At 46.6% G+C, this 20,131-nt stretch overlaps 1 protein-coding gene across 2 annotated transcripts in view; it reads left to right on the top strand.

Annotated features, from left to right (window-relative positions):
• The first annotated feature begins 10,104 nt into the window (after positions 1-10,104).
• The window catches only part of GPC6 (glypican 6), a 796,760-nt gene continuing 786,733 nt past the window's right edge, over positions 10,105-20,131 (top strand). For both annotated transcript variants that reach the window (XM_028728291.2, XM_028728294.2), the window contains exon 1: positions 10,105-10,291. In XM_028728291.2, the coding sequence (XP_028584124.2) occupies positions 10,129-10,291 (163 nt within the window). In that variant the 5' untranslated portion in view covers positions 10,105-10,128. The remainder of the gene's footprint in view (positions 10,292-20,131) is intronic.

A 20,131-nucleotide genomic window follows, 5' to 3' on the forward strand; every position in this document is an offset into this window, starting at 1 on the left:
AGAAAGGTTATGTCAAATGCTATGTGGGCAGGATGAGCAATGAGGAACAGCATTTGCTAGGTTTCTTCTTGAGAGACACTTTTAGGAGAATGGAAAGAAAAATGTAAGTTACTTGCTCAGGACTACAGTGGTACCTCGGGTTACAGAAGCTTCAGGTTACAGATGCTTCAGGTTACAAACTCCGCTAACCCAGAAATGGTACCTTGGGTTAAGAACTTTGCTTCAGGATGAGAACAGAAATCGTGCGGCGGCAGCGAGAGGCCCCAATAGCTAAAGTGGTATCTCAGGTTAAGAACAGTTTCAGGTTAAGAACAGACCTGCAGAACGAATTAAGTTATTAACCCGAGGTACCACTGTATATATTAGGAAGCCGGACAAAGTCTTTGGTTCAGTTCAGCTGCACTCTTCTTCTTCCTTTAATTATTTTAAATGCGGTGAAATGGCTAGATACAAATCCAATAAAACAGAGAATACAGCACAAAACAATACACAGTATAACAATAGCATAAAAACTCATTTGCATCTTAGTGCGAACTTTTCCTAATGAACACATTTTTGCAAGCAATTCCCCCAAATATAATGCATTTTATGTGTTATTTGCTCCAGCATATGCATTTGTAGGCACACTTACCTATAATATACACATTCTTGTACATATTACCTGGTTGGAGAACTGCATGACAAAATTCGGTGACGTGTGAATTTTGACTGAGAGCTGGGATTCGTTTTGTGTATTGTTCTGGGAAATTCAAATTGGAAAGGTTCACATAGAAATACAAATCTCAACATCTTTCACCTCCATCCTCGCATCTCTTGCTAGTGGGTGACACATCAGAGCAGGATCCTCCTCACGTGTTTGACTCTGCCAGCTTCCAGTGCCAGACCCGACCTCCCTTGTCATACTTAACTCTGCTTAATGGCAAACATATTGTCTCAGCTGTTCATTGCAAGCACGCATTATCATTTCCTTTGCCCATGCTGCTGCTATTGCTGCTGCAATCCACATCAGGGGAGCTTTTTAAAATGGACAAATAAAGAAACTCGCTATAAACTCACAGGGCAATTTGAAACTCTGCTTTGTGCAACTCTGCGTGATTGTTCCTGGTAATATATCTTGGAAAATGAGGACAGGAAGAACCTGTGATGGCTGCCACTTTTTTTTCAGTCAGCAAAGGGATACAGAGAGTGCACAAATGCTCAGCTACATCTCGACTGAGGCTTTGCGCTAACCGTTCTCGACTCCTTCTGAATGTATGAGGCAATTCTCTGTAGGGGATCAGGAAAAGCGGCCAGAGCAGGTGCTCAGCACCTCCCTGACTGCTCTCCCCCCCTTTTATTCCAAGTGTGGGTCTCCGCTTTGCCAGGAGGCAAAATGCCAACCCACCTCCTCCCCTACAATGCAGGTGGCTATTTGCCCAAAATCCCTTGCTTGGAATGTTTGCATTGGCAGGCCTTTTGCTCCCCAATAATCCTTCTTTCATGTGGGCCCTGGGTTTTGTTTCCAAAATGTTGACTCCCAGGATGACAGCGAGCATTTCCAGATGATTTGCTTTGCATGCAAAAGTTTCAATGCTCCGGCTTCCATCTCCTCCTTCGTTTGGGGAAGAGTCATGGCTCAGTGCTGGAGCATCTGTCTTGCCTGCAGAAGGTGCCAGGCTCAATCTGTAATGAAGATGATGATAATTATATTATTTATACTCCACCCGTCTGGCTGGGTTGCCCCAGCCCCTCTGGGTGGCTTCCAACACATATGTAAACATAATATAACAACAACCATTAAAAGCTTCCTGATACAGGGCTGCCTTCAGATGTCTTCTAAAAGTAGTATAGTTGTTTATGTGCTTGACACCTGATAGGAGGATGTGCCACGGAGCACCACTACTGAGAAGGCTCTCTACCTGGTTCCCTGCAACCTCACTTATTGCAGTGAGGGAACCACCAGAAGGCCCTCGGCACTGGACCTCAGTGTCTGGGCTGAACGATGGGAGTGGAAACGTTCCTTCAGGTATACTGGACTGAGGCCATTTAGGGCCTCAAAGGTCAGCACCAACACTTTGAATTGTGCTCAGAAACATACTGGGAGCCAGTGAAGATCCTTGAGGACCAGTGTAATATGGTCCCGGCGGCCACTCCCAGTCACCAGTCTAGCTGCCGCATTTGGGATTAGTTATAGTTTCTGAGTCACCTTCAAAGATAGCCCCACGTAGAATGCATTGTAGTAGTCCAAGCAGGAGAAAACCAGAGCATGCGTCATTCTGGTGAGAAAATGTGCAGCAGGTAGGGTCTCAGCTGGCGTACCAGACAGAACTGACTTTACCTCCATGGACAGTTGTGAGTCCAAAATGACTCCCAGGCTGCACACCTGCTCCTTCAGGGACACAGTAACCCCATTCCAAACCAGGAAGTCCCCCAAATCCCCCTGTCCCCTATCCCCCAGAAAATGTCTCTGGGCAGAGCTGAGAAAACCCCAGTTGAAACCCTATCGAGCCACTGCAGGTCAGTTTGGACAACACCAAAGTGGAAGGATCCATGGTCTCATTCGGTACAAGGTGCCTTTCTATGCTCCTATTTCAGGCACTGTGAGAAACTGCAGCAGCCTCATATAGAATCCTCAGCAAGTAATTTCTATTTCAGTCCAAGTACAGAGTTCTTTCCGTTTTCCAAAAAAAAAAAGGGTCCCTCAAGAAGAAACCTAGCAAATGCTGTTCCCGATTGCTCATCCTACCCACACAGCTTTTGACATAACCTTTCTGTGTTTAATATGCGTCAGTCATTCTTCACAGATATGGCCACAGAAAATGCTTCAAGGCTCCAGATTTCTCACCCCCTCTTCCTTTGGGGAAGAGCTGTAGCACAGTAGTAAAGCGACTGCTTTGCATGCAGATGATACCAGGTTCAATCCCTATAAGGTTGGAACAGACTGATCTGGAACCCTGCAGGGCTGCTGCCAGTCTGTGTAGACGAGACTTTCCCAAACTTGGGCCTTCAGCTGTTTTTGGACTACAACTCCCATCACCCCTGACCACTGGTCCCTGTAGCTAGGGATGATGGGAGCTGTAGTCCCAAAACAACTGTCTATGCACGTTTTCTGAGCTTCCTCCAAATAGGGGACAGCTTTTTATGAGCTCCCTCCTTTCTTTTTTAAACTGTAGGCTCAACCTCTTTTCCATGGTCTCAGTAATGAACTTTTATGTGCACCAGACTGACTTTCTAATTACTCTGGTTGTCAGGGCATGGAATAGGTTTAGCAAACAGCCCAGTGTTGGCTTGGAGTACGGCCGTAAAGTTGTCATTTACTCCTAAGAATCAAAGTAACATGCTAGGTTGCATCAAGGAGGCTGTGGCAAGGAAGGCTAAGACTTCTCCAGTCATATAATAGTAGTCAGTCCAGGCCTGGTGGCCAATGTGGGAGGAGCCAAGTCTCTGTAAACAGACCACCCTGAGGTGCATCGCCGCCTGCTCCACAAGGCATTTGGAATGTGAAAGTTATGCTTCTCCACAACACTGTGAGTCATATTCACAGGGACATTGACAGCATCTTAAAGTAGGCAAAATGTCCCTCTGCTGATGCTCAGCAATAGCTTTTCAGTAATTTCTTTTCTTTCTTTCTTTTTTGGGCAGAGGGAGGCTGACAAAGTGGGTCTGCTGAATTTCACTTTTCTATACAGTGGTACCTCAGGTAAAGTACTTAATTCGTCCCGGAGGTCTATACTTAACCTGAAACTGTTCTTAACCTGAAGCACCACTTTAGCTAATGGGGCCTCCTGCTGCTGCCGCGCCGCTGGAGCCCAATTTCTGTTCTTATCCTGAAGCAAAGTTCTTAACCTGAAGCACAATTTCTGGGTTAGCGGAGTGTGTAACCTGAAGCGTATGTAACCTGAAGAGTATGTAACCCGAGGTACCACTGTACAAATATTAAAGCTGAACCCTGTTAGTGGGGTAGGAGAACAGAAAATAATGTCAATATATTTCATATCTGGCAACCAATGCTCCCCTTTGGTTTCAGATAGTACGTGGGTAGATGAGTCTAAAAACTTGGACACAAATTTCCATGGCCCTCTAGAGGCTATGGTGGCACATTTACCAGAATACTCTATTCTGACCAAACTAAGCCTCCTAGAGCACAATTTACATCAGGAGGTTTAGTCTAGGCAGAATTGAATATACATCTCCAGAGTTAATGCTAAATACCTTACTTCTGGTAAATGTGCCACCATAGACGCTAGACAGTTGTGAAAAATGGTGTCCCAGACTTTTTAGACTTGTCTACCCATGTACTATCTGAAACCCAAGGGGCCCATTGGTTGCCAGATGTGAAATATATTGACATTATTTTCATCTCTCCTTCCTCACTATATCCTCTTTTTCACCTGGTCATCCTACCCAGTCCCAGATTTACGTATAAGCTAAACAAGCTATAGCTTAGGGCCCCACTCTCTTGAAAAAACAAAAATTGAAAAAACAAAACCTGGATGTACATTTCCAATATAAGATAAAAAACAAATAAAAGAAAGCCTGTATACAGCAACAGTGTTTTGTGTTGCGTAGGCTCCTATGACGTAAGTAATGGGCCCCGCCTGCTAGCCTGCTCACTAAAATATCACTGGTTTGCTCATTTCTATATACAGTGGTACCCTGGTTCTCAAACTTAATCTGTTCTTAATTACCATATAGCATATATTCAACACAAAAGAACAGTGACAATTTGTTGTTGACAAAGGACAGCTGGACATATAAAGGGCCCCATTACCTTCAGTAGCTTTGGGCCTCATCAAACTCTTCCTTTAAATTCCTGGGAGTTTACCTTAGTGAAGACTTCACTTGGAAAAACAATATAACTCAGGTGGTTAGGAAGGCCCCAAAGAGACTCCATTTTCTCAGGGTCTTGCGAAAGAACATTGTTAAACAACAACTGATGAACTCAGAAAGTGTCCTCTCATATTATATCACAGTGTGGTACGTTGGCTTGACAGCCACGGACAGAAAGTCTTTACAGAGGGTGGTGAACACAGCACATGATATCATGGGCTGTCCTCTGACCCCGCTAGATGACATCGCAGGGGATCGTTGCCTTAGGAGAGCGAGAAAAATTCTCAGGGACGATTCACACCCTGGCCAGCTCCTCTTTAATCTTCTACCCTCGGGCAGGAGATACAAAAGTATAATCAGTTGTAAAGGGAAAGGGACCCCTGACCATTAGGTCCAGTCATGACCGACTCTGGGGTTGTGGCACTCATCTCGCTTTATTGGCCAAGGGAGCCAGCGTACAGCTTCTGGGTCATGTGGCCAGCATGACTAAGCTGCTTCTGGCGAACCAGAGCAGCGCACGGAAATGCCGTTTACCTTCCCACCGGAGCGGTACCTATTTATCTACTTGCACTTTGACGTGCTTTCGAACTGCTAGATTGGCAGGAGCAGCAACTGAACAACGGGAGCTCACCCCGTCACAGGGATTCGAACCACCGACCTTCTGATTGGCAAGTCCTAGGCTCTGTGGTTTAACTCACAGTGCCACCCGTGTCCAACAGGCTAAAAAACAGTTTCTATCCATGGGCTGTTAGGCTGCTGAATGGGAAATAATATAGTGCAACTGACTAGGATGATACTGCATAAGCAAAATCTGACTGTGTGAGGTCATCTCTCTCATTACATTATCCCTAATTGGCTGTGGCAGAGAGGAGAAAACACGGCCCTTCCACACAAAAAGGGTACAATTGAAAGGTTTTTAGAGGGACTACCAAACTGCGGGAGGCAGTGGAAGACAGGAGTGCCTGGCGTGCTCTGGTCCATGGGGTCATGAAGAGTCGGACACGACTAAATGACTAAACAACAACAAGATAGGTTTATCTTCCCAAAAGCATTTTCACTAGTGATAATTTTGCTCGGCTCTGATAAAAAGTCAAAGGACAACATGCCAACAGCTTCTGACTTTGCTGCATTCGTGGGAAAGTGTAGGACTACAATCTCGTAGATCAGGGGTGTCCAACTTCCAAGAGACTGTGATCTACTCCCACTATAAATAAACTGGCAGTGATCTACCCATTGGATTGGCCAAATCCAGGATCGACCAGGGACAGCACGCGATCGATCGGTAGATTGCGATCGACGTGTTGGACAGCCCTGTTGTAGATGATAGCCACTTAAAAGTGAAGTAAATTTTTTTTTGCACTTGCCATCACGTTTTCACAACCAATAGATGCAGCTGTTTGGTCCCACCAGAGGTATTTGACTGCACATCTTTTGCTTTCCCCTTATCTCTGACATTAGAATTGCAAAGTGGCGTGGCAAAGCCTTTAGTCATACTGACCAAAAATAGCCAGCTGCAACTTTGTCCTCATCACAATTACAAGATGACTTGAGTCACCTGGAGTCACCTGGAGTTTCACATCAGGCAATTCACATAGGAGAAAACTCATCATGACCACCATGTCACAGAAGATGAGCACAGTTGCTGCATGGGGATTTAGCAGTGAGTTCAATGAGGCTTAGCTTCAGGTACCTGTATATACCAGGGGACCCCAACTATTTTGGACCTTGGGGATACATTCGAGAATACAGAAAACTGCTGTCAGCGTCAGAAAAGATCCATTTCACAGAAGAAAAACTGGCTACATTCAGATAACTGCCCTCTCAAAAACAAGCTAATACCGACACCTCCCAAAACAAACAAAAGCAGCCCCCACCAACCTCAACCCCCCCCCCCCAAAAAAAACAGACAACCCTCCTCAAACAATTGCCACAAAGCCAAAATTAATCCACCTTTGGCAGGTCTTGGGAAACTTTTGCTCTCCAGCTCCCGTCCCTCTTGGCCATTCGTTGATGGGACTTGTAGTTCATAACACCTGAAGGATCAAAGGTTCCCCACACCTGGCTTAAACAAATAATATTGGAAGGCAAGGAGTTATTGCTGGGTGCCAGGGGGGGCGTCTGAGGGTCCTCTAGTGGGCAAGACACTGGGGACTCCAGGACTATAGGAGTGCCCTGTAAGAAACGGGAGAACAGCACAAACTTACACCTGTCTGCTCAAAAGTAAGTCCCATTCAAGGAAGATCTTGAACTCAGAGCACAGGACACAACTCAGTATGGCAAGTGAGTCTGGCTCTCAAACTGGGCAAGCAACCTAGAGCTTTCCTGAGAATGCTGAACTCTGTTGGCACCTCTGGGAGCTGAGTGATGGAGGTTTTGCTGCCTCCTCAGAGGCAGATGGGACAGGCAGAGTATCCCTCTCCCAGAGTCTGCCTCAGCCCTGGAGATGGAGACAAAACTTGTGCCTTGTGCTGTGGGACTTGTGGAGAGATGGCATGAGGCGAGAGCAATTTCCTCCTCAGGATCTCCCCCAGGATCCCCTTGCTTGAGTGCTCCCAACACCAATAGAGATCTTCCCAATCCACTGGATCCATCCCCATGGTCTTCTGTCGGCCGCTCTTCCTGGTCCACCCGGGGCCCTTGTTATGCAAGGCCCTACAATTCCACGTACTCCTAGGAATGTAGCCTGAATTGGGGCATCTTTATTTCAAATCTTAAGCAGGTCTCTTTTACTCAGCTCTAATAGCAACTGTAGTGGGATGCCAGTGGCCCTGTGGGTTAAACCAGAGCCTAGGACTTGCCAATCAGAAGGTCGGCGGTTCGAATCCCTGCGACGGGGTGAGCTCCCGTTGCTCGGTCCCTGCTCCTGCCAACCTAGCAGTTCGAAAGCACGTCAAAGTGCAAGTAGATAAATAGGTACCGCTCCGGCGGGAAGGTAAATGGCGTTTCCGTGCACTGCTCTGGTTCACCAGAAGTGGCTTAGTCCTGCTGGCCACATGACCCGGAAGCTGTACGCCGGCTCCCTCGGCCAATAAAGTGAGATGAGCGCCGCAACCCCAGAGTCGGCCACGACTGGACCTAATGGTCAGGGGTCCCTTTACCTTTACCTATATTACTTAACAGGCTCAGAGTACTTGAATTAGAGAACCAGCAAAGTTGACTGAGCAACTGTAATAATAATGCTAATAATGGTGTTCAGTAATCTACCTTGCAGAATCGCTGTGATTATGGGAGGTCAGCCTAATATTTAATATGCTACAAATGGAGGCAAAAGTATAAATCACAGCAACATGTAGTTCTAGGTGACTCAAGCAAGTGAGCGAAGCTACATGTTCTGCAGGATATGAGGAGGAGAGGGTAATATACCCCAATCGTAGTCCTCCTTCAGGTACTGCAGATGGATTTGGTAAAACAGTCATCCATAGCCTCACATCTGGCAGTCAGTTATAAGGTGTCAGGGGCAGACTTTGGTAGTCTTTGGTAGTAAGGCATCCTGTGCAGGAGAACTGCCCCAAATCTGGCACTGAAGGTGATCAACTGACTGGAGTGGAGGGAATCCAGTTGTGTCTGCTCCTGTTCCTTTTTTTTATGGAGCAGTATAACTCAGTGGTGGAGTAAATGCTTTGCATGCTGAAAGTCCAGGTTTAGTCTCTGGTATTTTCAGGTAGGGCTGGAATAGACCTCTGCAACACAATTCTGAGTTAGATGGAGCAAAGCTTTTGCTTAGTTTAAGAATGCTTCTCAGAAGCTTTTCACTGTATGATGCCTGCAGTGGCGTAGCGTGGGGGGTGCAGGGGGGGGGCGGCCGCACCAGGCGCAACATCTGGGGTTAGGGCAAATCCACAGGTTAGGGGGCGCAAATCCACGGGTTAGGGGGCGCAAATTACTTGCCTTGCCCCGGGTGCTGACAACCCACGCTACGCCACTGGATGCCTGGCCAATGTCTGCACACCCAGGCATTGTTAAGGACCGAGAAGAAGGGACTGATGAAAAGCAAAGTTGGTCACCCTCTTTATCGCTGTCCCTGATGTCACCACATTTCCTAGGGCACTGCAAGGAAGGAGAGCCTGAGCTGCTGCAGACGTTGCTGCACTCCAGCTCCCCCCCCCCCACTAACCATTGGTCATGCTGGTCAATGGGAACAACATCAGCAGGACCACCCCCACCCCCCAAATCCGTGTATCACTGGAGATAAGCAGGGTACAATTCCCCTGCTTAATGTCAACATATCTCCTGCTGAGTGGGATGGGGGGCCCCACTTACAAGGGTACCCTTGTTCTTAACTTGGGGAGGGGATGCTAAGGGACCCCCCATCCTTTCCGCGCGTGAGCCCCCCCCCCGTTTCCTAATGAATAAAGTGGGGGTGCTCTGAGCGAAAACGTGCGTTGTGGGGTTCCTCTCCTCTGGAGAGAGCGGGGCGTTCTTTTCTTTTGGGAGCGGGCAGCGTTGGTCGGCGGGCGGGGGGGGGGGGCACGACTCGGAGTCCATCCCGGGTTTTCCTTCGCGCTCCTCCTCACCGGCAAGCCGCCGCTGCAATGTGGAGCACGTTCCTCGGCCGCTCGCCCGCCTGCCCCGCGTGCGCTCCTGCCGGCTCCCTGCTAGGCTGCCGCGGCCGCCTGTTCTACCAGGAGGCGGTTGCTGCTGCTGCTGCTGCTGCTGCTGCTGCTGCTGCTGCTGCTGTTGCTGTTCTGGGCAGGCTGCGCGGCGCAGCGGCTCTCCTTTCCTGGATGTCCGTCTCTCAGCAGCACCAGCAGCGCAGCGCGCAACAGCCAAGCCAAGCCACCCTCTCCAGGCTCTCCTCCTCCCCGTGCGTAAAGCCAAGCCAGCGGCTGCTTCGCCATCTCCATCCTCCGCGCCGCACCTCCGGGCTTTCCGCGCTCCCGGGCGCCGAGGATCAGCGCGCCCCACCACCAGCGGCGTTGAGCCGGGCCGGACTTTAACGGGACCCGCCGAGGAAGGAAGAAGGGAGGAGGAGAAGGAGGCGGAGAGACGAGAGAAGGGGCGGGCGGCTGCCGCCTTGCCTCGCCTGCCTCGGGTGCGCCCTCCTCCTTCGCCTTCCCAGCCGGCTTCGCAAAGTTTGGCCGCGACGGGAGGGGGGCTCCCGGTTGCTCTTTCCCCCGCGGGGGTGCGCTCTGTCGAGGCGCGCACGGCTGCGCAGGACTCGGGGCTCTGGTAGAAGGCTCTTCCGTGGGATTTATCTTTCCAAGTGGATTTGGCGAGGGGCTCTCTTTTTGGGGATTGGAGGGGGGAGGCGGGGGTGAAAGAAGAGGGGTGTCTCTTTTCTTTCTTTTTGGTCTGTTCTTACCCCCTTTTTTGGGCATCATGGTTCCTTGGATCGGGGCGCTGCTCGGGGCGCTGCTGGGGCTGCTGCTGTCGCTGCGCGCCGGAGCGGCGGACGCGAAAGCGCGGAGCTGCGGCGAGGTGAGGGAGGCGTACAAAGCCAAAGGATTCAGCCTGCTCAACATCCCCTATCAGGAGATCGCAGGTAAGCACCTGGGCAAGGGGAAATCTCGGCACTCGCGTAGCCATGGGGCTGCCTTCGTTCCTCTTTCTCCCCCCCTTCCCCAACCACCCCCGGTGAAACGCTCGCTTTGCCTGGATATCTCCCTCTCGCTCCCTCTCCCTTCTCCTTTCGCCTCCCAGGGAAAGAGAGCAGTGGCTTTTCCACTCTGCTGCTGCTTAGGCGATGAATTGCCTCATTGTGCAGTGAATAGAGAATCCGTTTTAGATTTCCAAAGAGACCAACAGGGGGAAGAACGAGTTGGGGAAGGGGGGCGCGCGCAGAGAAGAGACGGAGCTATTTGGCAAGATGTTCACTTTTTTCGCCTGGGGGAGATGTGACGAGAACAGAGGGAAGGCTGCCCTCCCCGCTCTTTTCAAGTTCTAAGTTGGAATTGCACAGTGGAACGCAAGTTTCTAGTCCCTTTTAGATGGTGTAAGTGAGGCTGCCTGTTGCCTCTTTCATTAAAAGAGCGGGCCTTCGTGCTTGTGGCACAGCAGTCTGCCACAAACTACAGAAAGAGAAGGACCCCAACTTGTGTCTTTTATCTGTGTGTGCATGGGAGGGGGTGCCCCCTTTTATTTTGCACCTGGCCGGCTTTATTAAGGGGTCGTGACAGTTGTCCTTTGCCAGTAGGGTGTGCTCTGCCTCGCTCAAGAGTCTGCTTACCCCTCTCCAGTGGAGCACCTGTAAAAGCATTGCTTCACCTGGAAAAAAAGGGGAAATAAAACAACCATAGACTTCAAACTATCTGGGGGAAATGAAAAGATTTTAGGGGTGTGAGTTACCATGAAGATCTCCTCTGAAGGTCCACCTTCAAGTCCAACTAACCTTCTGAGTTGCTAAGGATGATTAGTTATCCCTTCCCCTTTGCACAGTAATGGTATGTCAGGTTTCCTCACAAGCCTATTTCTGTGCTGCTTGCTGTCCTCTTATCACTGCTGTATCTTCAGAACTCAGTGTGCAAAGAATGAATCGGTGATTAAGAAAAGAAAGGGGGAGGAAGGACCTGTGGTGGGTGTGAGCAAAGGACTGAAAGAAGAAGGAACAGCTGCTGCAGCCTACCTGACTGAAACTTGCTGCCTGTCACTTTCCAACACTGAATTAAACCATCTGCAGTTTCCAGGACTGAATTAAGTCGTCCGCATAGAGGGTACCATAGACTCAAAGATGTCATGTTTAAATCTGATTGTTCCCTTCTTAGGCTTAAGTGATGCAATTAATATTGATAGTTGGCCGTTTGCAGGGGTGCATTCATACATCTTCAGAGCCGCACAGCCAGCCGGTTCCTAAAACATGCCGATTAACCTCTGGGATTAAAGTGAATCTGGGGCCTGCGTGGTTGCCAACTAGGTTAGCTGTTTCGGTTTGAGGTGACCCTGGTAGAGTTGTCTGCCAATGGGCCATTTTATTTCCCCATTGGCTTTCTGTGCATGTATTTCTGGGGCCAAGTTAGATGGGATGTTACCTGCTTATTGCAATTAACATGCAGGTTTTTAAAAAGAGGAATTAAATAGCAACTGTAGGGGGCCTGAACAGTGTTAGGACCGCACACACAAACACACATTTGTGTGTGTGTGTGTAGCCTTCTCTTCCAATGTAGGTAGCAGCATCTCAGAAGTGATGTATGATTTGGCTCGACCACAGAAGGGCTAAACTCCCCCTTCTGTTTACTGTAGTCTTGGCATTAAGATACTCAGGACTGCCCCAAGCCATGGACGTTTTATTTTTTTAATGAAATATGTCTCTCAATTACATCCATGTGATTAACGTTACATCTGGCTTGGCTCTAAAGCTCTGTTTTAACATTAGACATCCATAACAAGATTTTACATTTGATACATTTATTGAAATGGGTGTATGGCTATGAATGGTGTTTGCCAGAAAAGTCACAAGTGCATACACCACTCATTTGCACTCCTTATTCATTTATTAGAAAATGGATAGTCTTGTTCTTAGATTAGGGGTGATTCACGTGGCTCGTTCCAGCCTATGGAAGCTGCACTTTTGTGAAGTTCCACATTATCCACAGCCCCAACTTTGTGAGCGGCCGCAACTGTGTGCTGCTCTGCACTTCAGGGCTCAGTATGTGGTACTGGTTTCGACGCTGTTGGCTCAGGCTATGGCAAAGGGACAAAAAAATTGGCTAAGGTTAAATGAAAACCAGAGCTTCCAAGAGCCAAAAGAGATGGGGGAAGATATCCTTAGAAAGTCATCTGGTTCCTGGAATCTACTGATGGTTGTTGCCAGGGGAAACCCATCCCTTGAAATGGGTTGTTTTGAGTGTGGCAATGGGTGCAATCTGAGTCCCTTTGCTATGCCAGCATTTTTCCTTGTTCCCCCCTACTTAATGTTCTGGCCAGTGCAAACTGTAAGCCTGCTGCTTCCATCATTCTCTACCACTGCTAGGGTGACCCCTTAATTTATTTTTGTCTCTTGATTATCATTACATCATGGTTGCTTCCATATGCTGTTGGACTAGGATGTCCATCATTGCTGGCCATTGGTAATGTAAGCTGGGGCTACTGGGTGTTCACGATCCCTGACCTACAGCCTTCCATGTATTTAGGATGGAGCATGTAGTTATATGCAGTGCTGGTCTTCTTAACAGGACATGGATCAGCTGTTGTCATATATAACTGAACAATCCACCCAAACTAAGGTTAACAGTTCCCCCCCCCAATGAATCCGAGGACACTTATTGTTTGCTATCTACATGTGAATGCTGAGAAAGCTGTATATCTAGGGACTGTATATCTGGAAACAGGGACATCTGGTAACCTTCACCCAAACCACATCTAGCCATCACTTAGAGCACCGTGGAAGTAATCAGAGGGCAAATGCAACCACATCACTCTTGGACTTTGCATCTCTTTCTAATCTGTCTTCTTTAAAGTGGAGGCAGATTTGTACCGCTTGCGGTCTGGGAACAGGCATAAACTAGAACAGTGTTTGTGTTGCATTGATGTTACTGATAGGACCATGGCTTTTTTCTGTGGGTACTCAAGGCTACACAGTATCATCACCCCCCCAGTAAGTGTGACACTTACTGTAGCAACTTCATGATGAGTACTGGCGCATTAACAAAAACTGGGTAGGACCATGAATTTGGAGTACTTGCTTGCCCCCCCCCCCAATACCCCAACAATGCAAACCAGAATGCCCTTTGCTTTAGCCAAATTGGGATTCTGAAAGCCAGGCAGGGAAGTGAGCAATAGAAGTGAAGTGTTGTGCTTCAAGTAATTTTCAAAGGCCTCACTGTGCCGTTTCTAAACTTCCCCTCAAGTTGCTAATCAATTACACAAGAGCTCTCTTCTGACTGAGACCAAAAGCCTCTGGGTTCTTCAGTCAAGTTTTTCCTGGACTGACTGTTATTTCATTTTAGGTCAGTGATGGATGGCTTCTGCTTTACTCTGGCTCCTCTCTCTCTCTCTCTCTCTCTCTCTCTCTCTCTCTCTCTCTCTCTTATAAAAAAGACCAGATATCACATTTTGAATAGTTTGGGTTCCTCTTACCATTTGCTCACTTGAATGTTTTGATTTGCGCATCCTCCTTTCCATTTTTTTAGATAGCTCCCAAAGCAAAGCTTGAACGAGCTGCATTAATTAGTGTTCAAGTATTTGCAAAAGTAGCGGAAATAAGTGCTGGGGAACCTAATAATCGGCTTCTGGTTTAAATAACGACATCAATCACTGTTAAATCCAATATTAATCTTCAACTTTGTCTTAAGTCTTCAACACCATCTCCTCCCCTTTGATGTGTACAGAATACGAAATTGCAACCAGATCCAGGTAGATGCTTTTTTTCTCTTTTTTGACTAAGCGTCTCTTGACTTTTTAGTGCTGTTGGATGCAAAAGGTAAAAAAGGGTAAATGGCCCCCGGACAGTTAAGTCCATTCACAGGAGACTGTGGGGTGTGGGCTCATCTCACTTCAGTAAGAAGTTGATGCAATTTAATGGAGACGTTTGGCTTGGTTGTCAATATATTTGAGGGAGAGGTAGACTTTCCTTGGAGAGGGCTGCATTGTTATAAGGGAATGTAATTGGCAGTGTACTCTTTTGTGCGTAATGCTGAGTGCCTCAATTAAAGAAAAAGCTGGTTTGGGAAAGACATGCCGGCATTAAATGTTGTGATGTTTCTTTTGTCACTGTTATGCACAGACTGCCAACAACCTGAAGAGTTGGGTCTCTCGGTCTGTTTTTATTGTTGGCCCCCGTATGCAAAATATACGAACAGTTCAGTAGTTAGCTTGGTTTTTCTTTTTTTTCTAAAAGAAATCTGCAGTTGTGCATCAGATTTCATAGTGTATTGATGAAGAGCTTGTCCATACTTTTGTTTATCCCCCACTCCTTGAAAAGCCCACTCTTTAGTGCTAAATTGGAGCAAACTGAGTGCTAAAGAGATGTTTCCCCCCAGTGGGAAAGCAGTGGAGCAACAGGACATGTGGATGAGCCTTTAGTTTCAGTATCAACAAATATAGAGAGACAGTGTGGCGTAGTGGTTAGTCAACCTGGGAGGTCATTGTTCCAATTCTCACGGCAGTCAGTCACTCTCAGCCTAACCTGCACCACAGGGTTGTTTTTTTTTGAGGAGCAGAGCTATATATACCACCATGAGCTCATTGGAGGAAAGGTGGAAGGCAAAGGCTAGAAATAAATAGTCCAGCTTTTATTACAGTTGCACATTCTTACCTTTTTAAATAGAAAAAAGGCTGCATGGGACTTTTTTGGATCTCCTGTAAACAGATTAGCTGATATGTTTGATAACAGGGTGTAAAAAAGAAATGTGAAGAATACTGTGTTGGTCAAAATTAAGTATCCTTGGATCAAAATTCTAGGGATATCGTAGATTGACAGTGCATGGCTGAAATAAGGTTATTTAGATTCAGTCTGTATGGCAGCCTCAGAGTACCAATACATCTGAACTGAAGCACCAGTTCAGATGCTTCATAAACATTTTTATTAAGTCACTTTTGTATCAAACTGAATGTTTTGTTTAGAATGAATACTTGCATTCTTCTTAACTTTTTCTATCCAGAAGCTCAAGTTATATATTTTTTTATGTTGGAATATAAAACAATGCAGTGTTACTACTAGAGTGGTGACGTCTCTGAGTTTGTAATGCTTTCTTCTTGTTCTCATGATCTTTTTCAGAAGCCACAGCAAACATGTGACTCCAAGCATAATACTCTGACGTTCTTATTATACTTGTGCTAAATTGCTAAGTGTAACAATTTTTATGTGCCAGCTAGCAAATTTTGAAACAGAGCACATACATCTAAATCTGTTTGGGGATTTGCATGCATGGAGAATGTGCAGTGTTGCAAATTCCTTTTTAGAGCACTGGAGGTAGAGGCAGAATTCCCATTATATGGGGGCCAGTAGCTGGTCTCGCACAAAACCCTGTGAAAAGAGCTTTCTTCTTCATCATCTTTTGGCCTGCGAGGCTGATGGATCAGAGATGGCTGAAAACTGCTTTTAAAAGACTGCTGCTTGTGAGTAATGTTGGATGCAGTTCTTCAATGCATCAACAGCCCGCAGAACAGAAATGAATCGAATAGTACCTATAATAATTGTATGGCATAAATTGGGACCTCTTTGAAAGCTGTGAAGCCCATACACAGTTCTGCAACAAGATCTTTTACATCGTTTTAAGCAAATCTTCTACAGGAATTACTGAGTGGCCTGAAAACTGGAGCTACTTGTGATTTCATATGACGGTAAAAGGGCAAGAATCTTGCTATTAGAAGGCAGTATGTTAGATCAAGATGGAAGGAGGGGACAGATAATATCCCCAGGATAAAACACAGTGCATACAGGTTTATCATGGTCACTTAGACATTGCCTAAAAAGCGGGGGAAAGGGGTACTTAATAGGACATATATTTGCATGTGTTACACTATATGCTTATGAAATAATTGCTATAACGTAAATACAGTGCATATTCCTGTAGTGCAGAAGATCGTGACCAGATGACATGTCTGCTTGCTTCTGTCCAAGTGTTGTTGATGGGCAACTTCAAGACCTCATCTCTTCCTTCTTAGGGTTCTTTACCAGTAGGTAAAGGACCCCTGGATGGTTAGGTCCAGTCAAATTTGACTTTGGGGTGCGGTGCTAATCTCTGCTTTCAGGCTGAGGGAGCTGGTGTTTGTCTACAGACATCTTTACAGGTCATGTGGCCAGCATGACTAAGCCACTGGTGGTGCAACAGAACACCATGACAGAAGCCAGAGCGCATGGAAATGGATTGGAGAGCCCTTAAAGTTGAGGACTGTCCTCTATAAAGCAAGCTACCCTAAACCAGAGACCTTCATACAACGTACGTGTTCTCCCATGGAGATACTGTCCCTTCCCACATATGGTGGCATCTTCAGGGCTGGAAAGGTCCTTGCCTGAAGCCTGAATAGCTGGTGACCATTAGCTTAGACTCTGCTGAGCTATCTAGCTGAATGGTCTGAGTCATTTCAAGGCAGCATCCTATACAAAGTTCTGGTGGAACTTATTACTGGAATGTCAGAGGTTCCATTAAAACCATAGATTCCTATATAGAAGATAATCCTTCAGATTATAGTCAGCTTCAACTGTTATGGCAAATATGCTGCCCACTCTTTTTTTAATGCCTCCACTATAACATCTGGAAAGGAAGTTGTGTAGACAGGATACAAACAGCTCCAGTGGCAAAGTGTGGGTTGCCAGTGCCCGGGGCCATGTGGAAGGTGGTAGTTGGAGGGAGGAAAATGGACAGAGTATGTGTGCATATTCAACTGCCTAAGGCAGGGGTCTGCAACCTTTAAGACAAAAAGAGCCACTTGGACCTGTTTCCGAAGGAAAAAACACCTGGGAGCCGCAAAACCATTGCGACATTTAAAGCATGTGCGCCGCTGCCCTCCAATCTGACAGCAGGTGGGAAGGTGACGTCGGTACGGTGCGTGACTAACGCACGCACCGCCCTCATGCGACGTCACAGCAGGTACAGCGCCCGCCACAGTGGGGAGTGTCGGGGCGCACAATGTGCCTCCTCCCCTCGCTAGTATCCGCCCCGGAGCCGTGGCAAAGGTGTAAAAGAGCCACATGCGGCTCCGGAGCTGCAGGTTGCAGACCCCTGGCCTAAGGGCATCCACATCACCCAGGAGATCACAACCACAGAGATAAGAAAATAAGAGTTGTCTGGAGAGTTCACTTCCTGGTTCACATGGAGAAGCCATTTTCCATTTCCTAACCATTTTGCATCCGGGGCAACCTTCCCCACACTCACTATGCAACTGCACAACTCTTTCCCACATTGAGAGCTTTGGCCTTACCAACATCTTTCTTTTGTGAAGAAACTTAACTTCAAGCATTTTCTTTAAATACACAGTTGTACTCAGAAACAGTTAAGTGGAATGTCAAGCATTTCAGTTCACCTTGGTCTTGTAGAATGAATTCCTCAAACCTGCATTAAATAGTAAAAAGAAGCAACTGACTAGTATTTATTTCAGCGCTCCACATTCTGACTGAAGGGCTCATTGTGACTTACAAATTCATCTGTCATTGTTTGTCCTTGCAATAAGAGTGAGAATGTGAGAAACAGAGGTTGCATATGCCCCATACATTTAAAGCACATCCTCTCCCAAAGAATCATGAGAACTGCAGTTTACTCCCTCCAGAGCTACAGTTCCCAGGCCCAATAGCAAACTACAGTTCCCTTGATTCTTTGGGGAAAGTAATGTGCTTTAAATGTAAGCTGTGTATTCAGCCAGAGAATTGTCTATGGGCATCACTGAACTTCATCTTATAATTACTGTAAGTTTGTTTCCTGTAAAAAAAGGGGGGAGGAGCTTTAAATTTGTAAGTTGAAACTGAGTTCCTCAAAGAGAGAGTTTAAATGGAAACAGTAATTATGATGTTATAAAGTGAGTCCTATTTCAATTTTAAATGAGAACCTTACGGGTGGGATGCAGGTGGCGCTGTGGTCTAAACCACTGAGCCTCTTGGGCTTGCCGATCAGAAGGTCAGTGGTTCGAATCCCTGTGACAGAGTGAACTCCCGTTGCTCTGTCCCAGCTCCTGCCAACCTAGCAGTTTGAAAGCATACCAGTTCAAGTAGATAAATAGGTGCCGCTCTGGTGGGAAGGTAAATTGTGTTTCCATGCGCTCTGGTTTCTGTCACAGTGTTCTGTTGTGCCAGAAGTGGTTTAGTTCTGCTGGCCACATGACCTGGAAAGCTGTCTGTGGAGAAATGCCAGCTGCCTCGGCCTGAGAGCGAGATGAGCGCCACAACCCCATAGTCGCCTTTGACTGAACTTAACCACCCAGGGGTCCTTTACCTTTCTTTGATTCATACACAAGCTAGTCACCCTTTCCTTAGCAGTGACAGCCCCAATCAGTGATGCTTTTTTCAGTGTATTGTATTGCAGCTATATATTTTTTTTCATCTAATGCAAAGGGAAGGTTGTGAAAGCTGCAGGTATTCTGTGCATTAGCTAAGTGCTAATGTACTAAAACCATTTCTTCAGCTGCTTTGCTCCTTTTTTCTTCCCAGGGTACCTTGTAGCGTTCCAGAGACTTGGTGATGTTCAAACACCACAGAGGTCAAGCAGTGTGTTAAAAGCTCGGGTCACTCTTTTTATCTGTCTGCAATAAAGAATATATTAATTTCATTTATATTACCACTTGGCTCTCATAAAAGGTCAGTTTCGGTTGAATGTCCAATTACTTGCAAATGGCAAGTCTTATAACAAGTGATCAACAATAAAAGCTTTTTCTGGGCAATTTGTTTTTAAAATTACTACCTGCTGTTCTCTTGAATGACTCTGTGGACCCAGGAGGATCAGCAGTCACTTGACTTGGGGTGGTGTGTGTGTGCGTGTGTGTAACACAGGGCAGAACACGATGCATGCTAATATTGCTTTCTGGTTAGCAAAGGAAGGGTTCATGTAATTACATTAAGGCTTTCGGTTGAAATGTTAAGCAGAATTGTGTTAAAGGATCAGAGTTCATATTTCCGCAGCATAGTGAAGTTACATTTTCATTGAAATATTAGACTTCGTGAGTTCTACCATTTTAATAATTAGGGGGTGATCCTGTAAGACTCCAGGGGTTTTGAAACAAGGACCCAAAAGCTATAGGCTGCAATCCTTTGGATGTCTACTCATAAGGAAGTCCCAGTGGGGATTGGGAAAGAGAGTTTTTATGGGAGCAGAGGCCCCATGTATCATTGTAATGGATTGCTTTGAAGTTATTTCTGCAGCAGGTAGAGTCATTTTTAGCCCCCAAATTCCCCTTAGACCCGTCCCGTATGTTGCCTGACTTGTCATTTATTTTGCCTGACCAAAGGTGGCAACCCTTCTGTGGCTCTTTGAGCCAGCTGATGTTTCTGATCCCCTTTGAAAGGCAGCCCCACTGAGAACACATTACAGTAATCCAAATGGGATTAATTAATTAAGGTGTGTGTCACTGTGTCCAAATTGGACATCTCAAGGAACGATGAGGGCTATGTCACCAAGTAGTATCATTCTGAGGGAGGGTGGGGTGGGATGTCAGCCTGGAGTTACCCAATTGGCAAAATGTCTCATTTTTTATTGTTATTGTTATTGTTTGTTTATTAAATTTGTATCCCACCCTTCTCCCAAAAGAGCCCAGGCAGGCAGCTTAGCCATTTTGGTTCTGGTGACCACTATTGTGCGTGGTAATTCTCAGCTAGATTTCTGCAGTTTCATAGCTTAGAAAAACTTGGAGCAGAGTTTCTACTCACTTCATATAAATCGCTGTTCATCAGGTGGCCACGGTGGCTGTTATCTAGCTAAAAGAGCCGCTTCTAATGGAATCTGATGCCTGCATTCACTTG

Source organism: Podarcis muralis, chromosome 4 (genome assembly GCF_964188315.1).
Source record: "Podarcis muralis chromosome 4, rPodMur119.hap1.1, whole genome shotgun sequence".
Classification (NCBI taxonomy): domain Eukaryota; kingdom Metazoa; phylum Chordata; class Lepidosauria; order Squamata; family Lacertidae; genus Podarcis; species Podarcis muralis.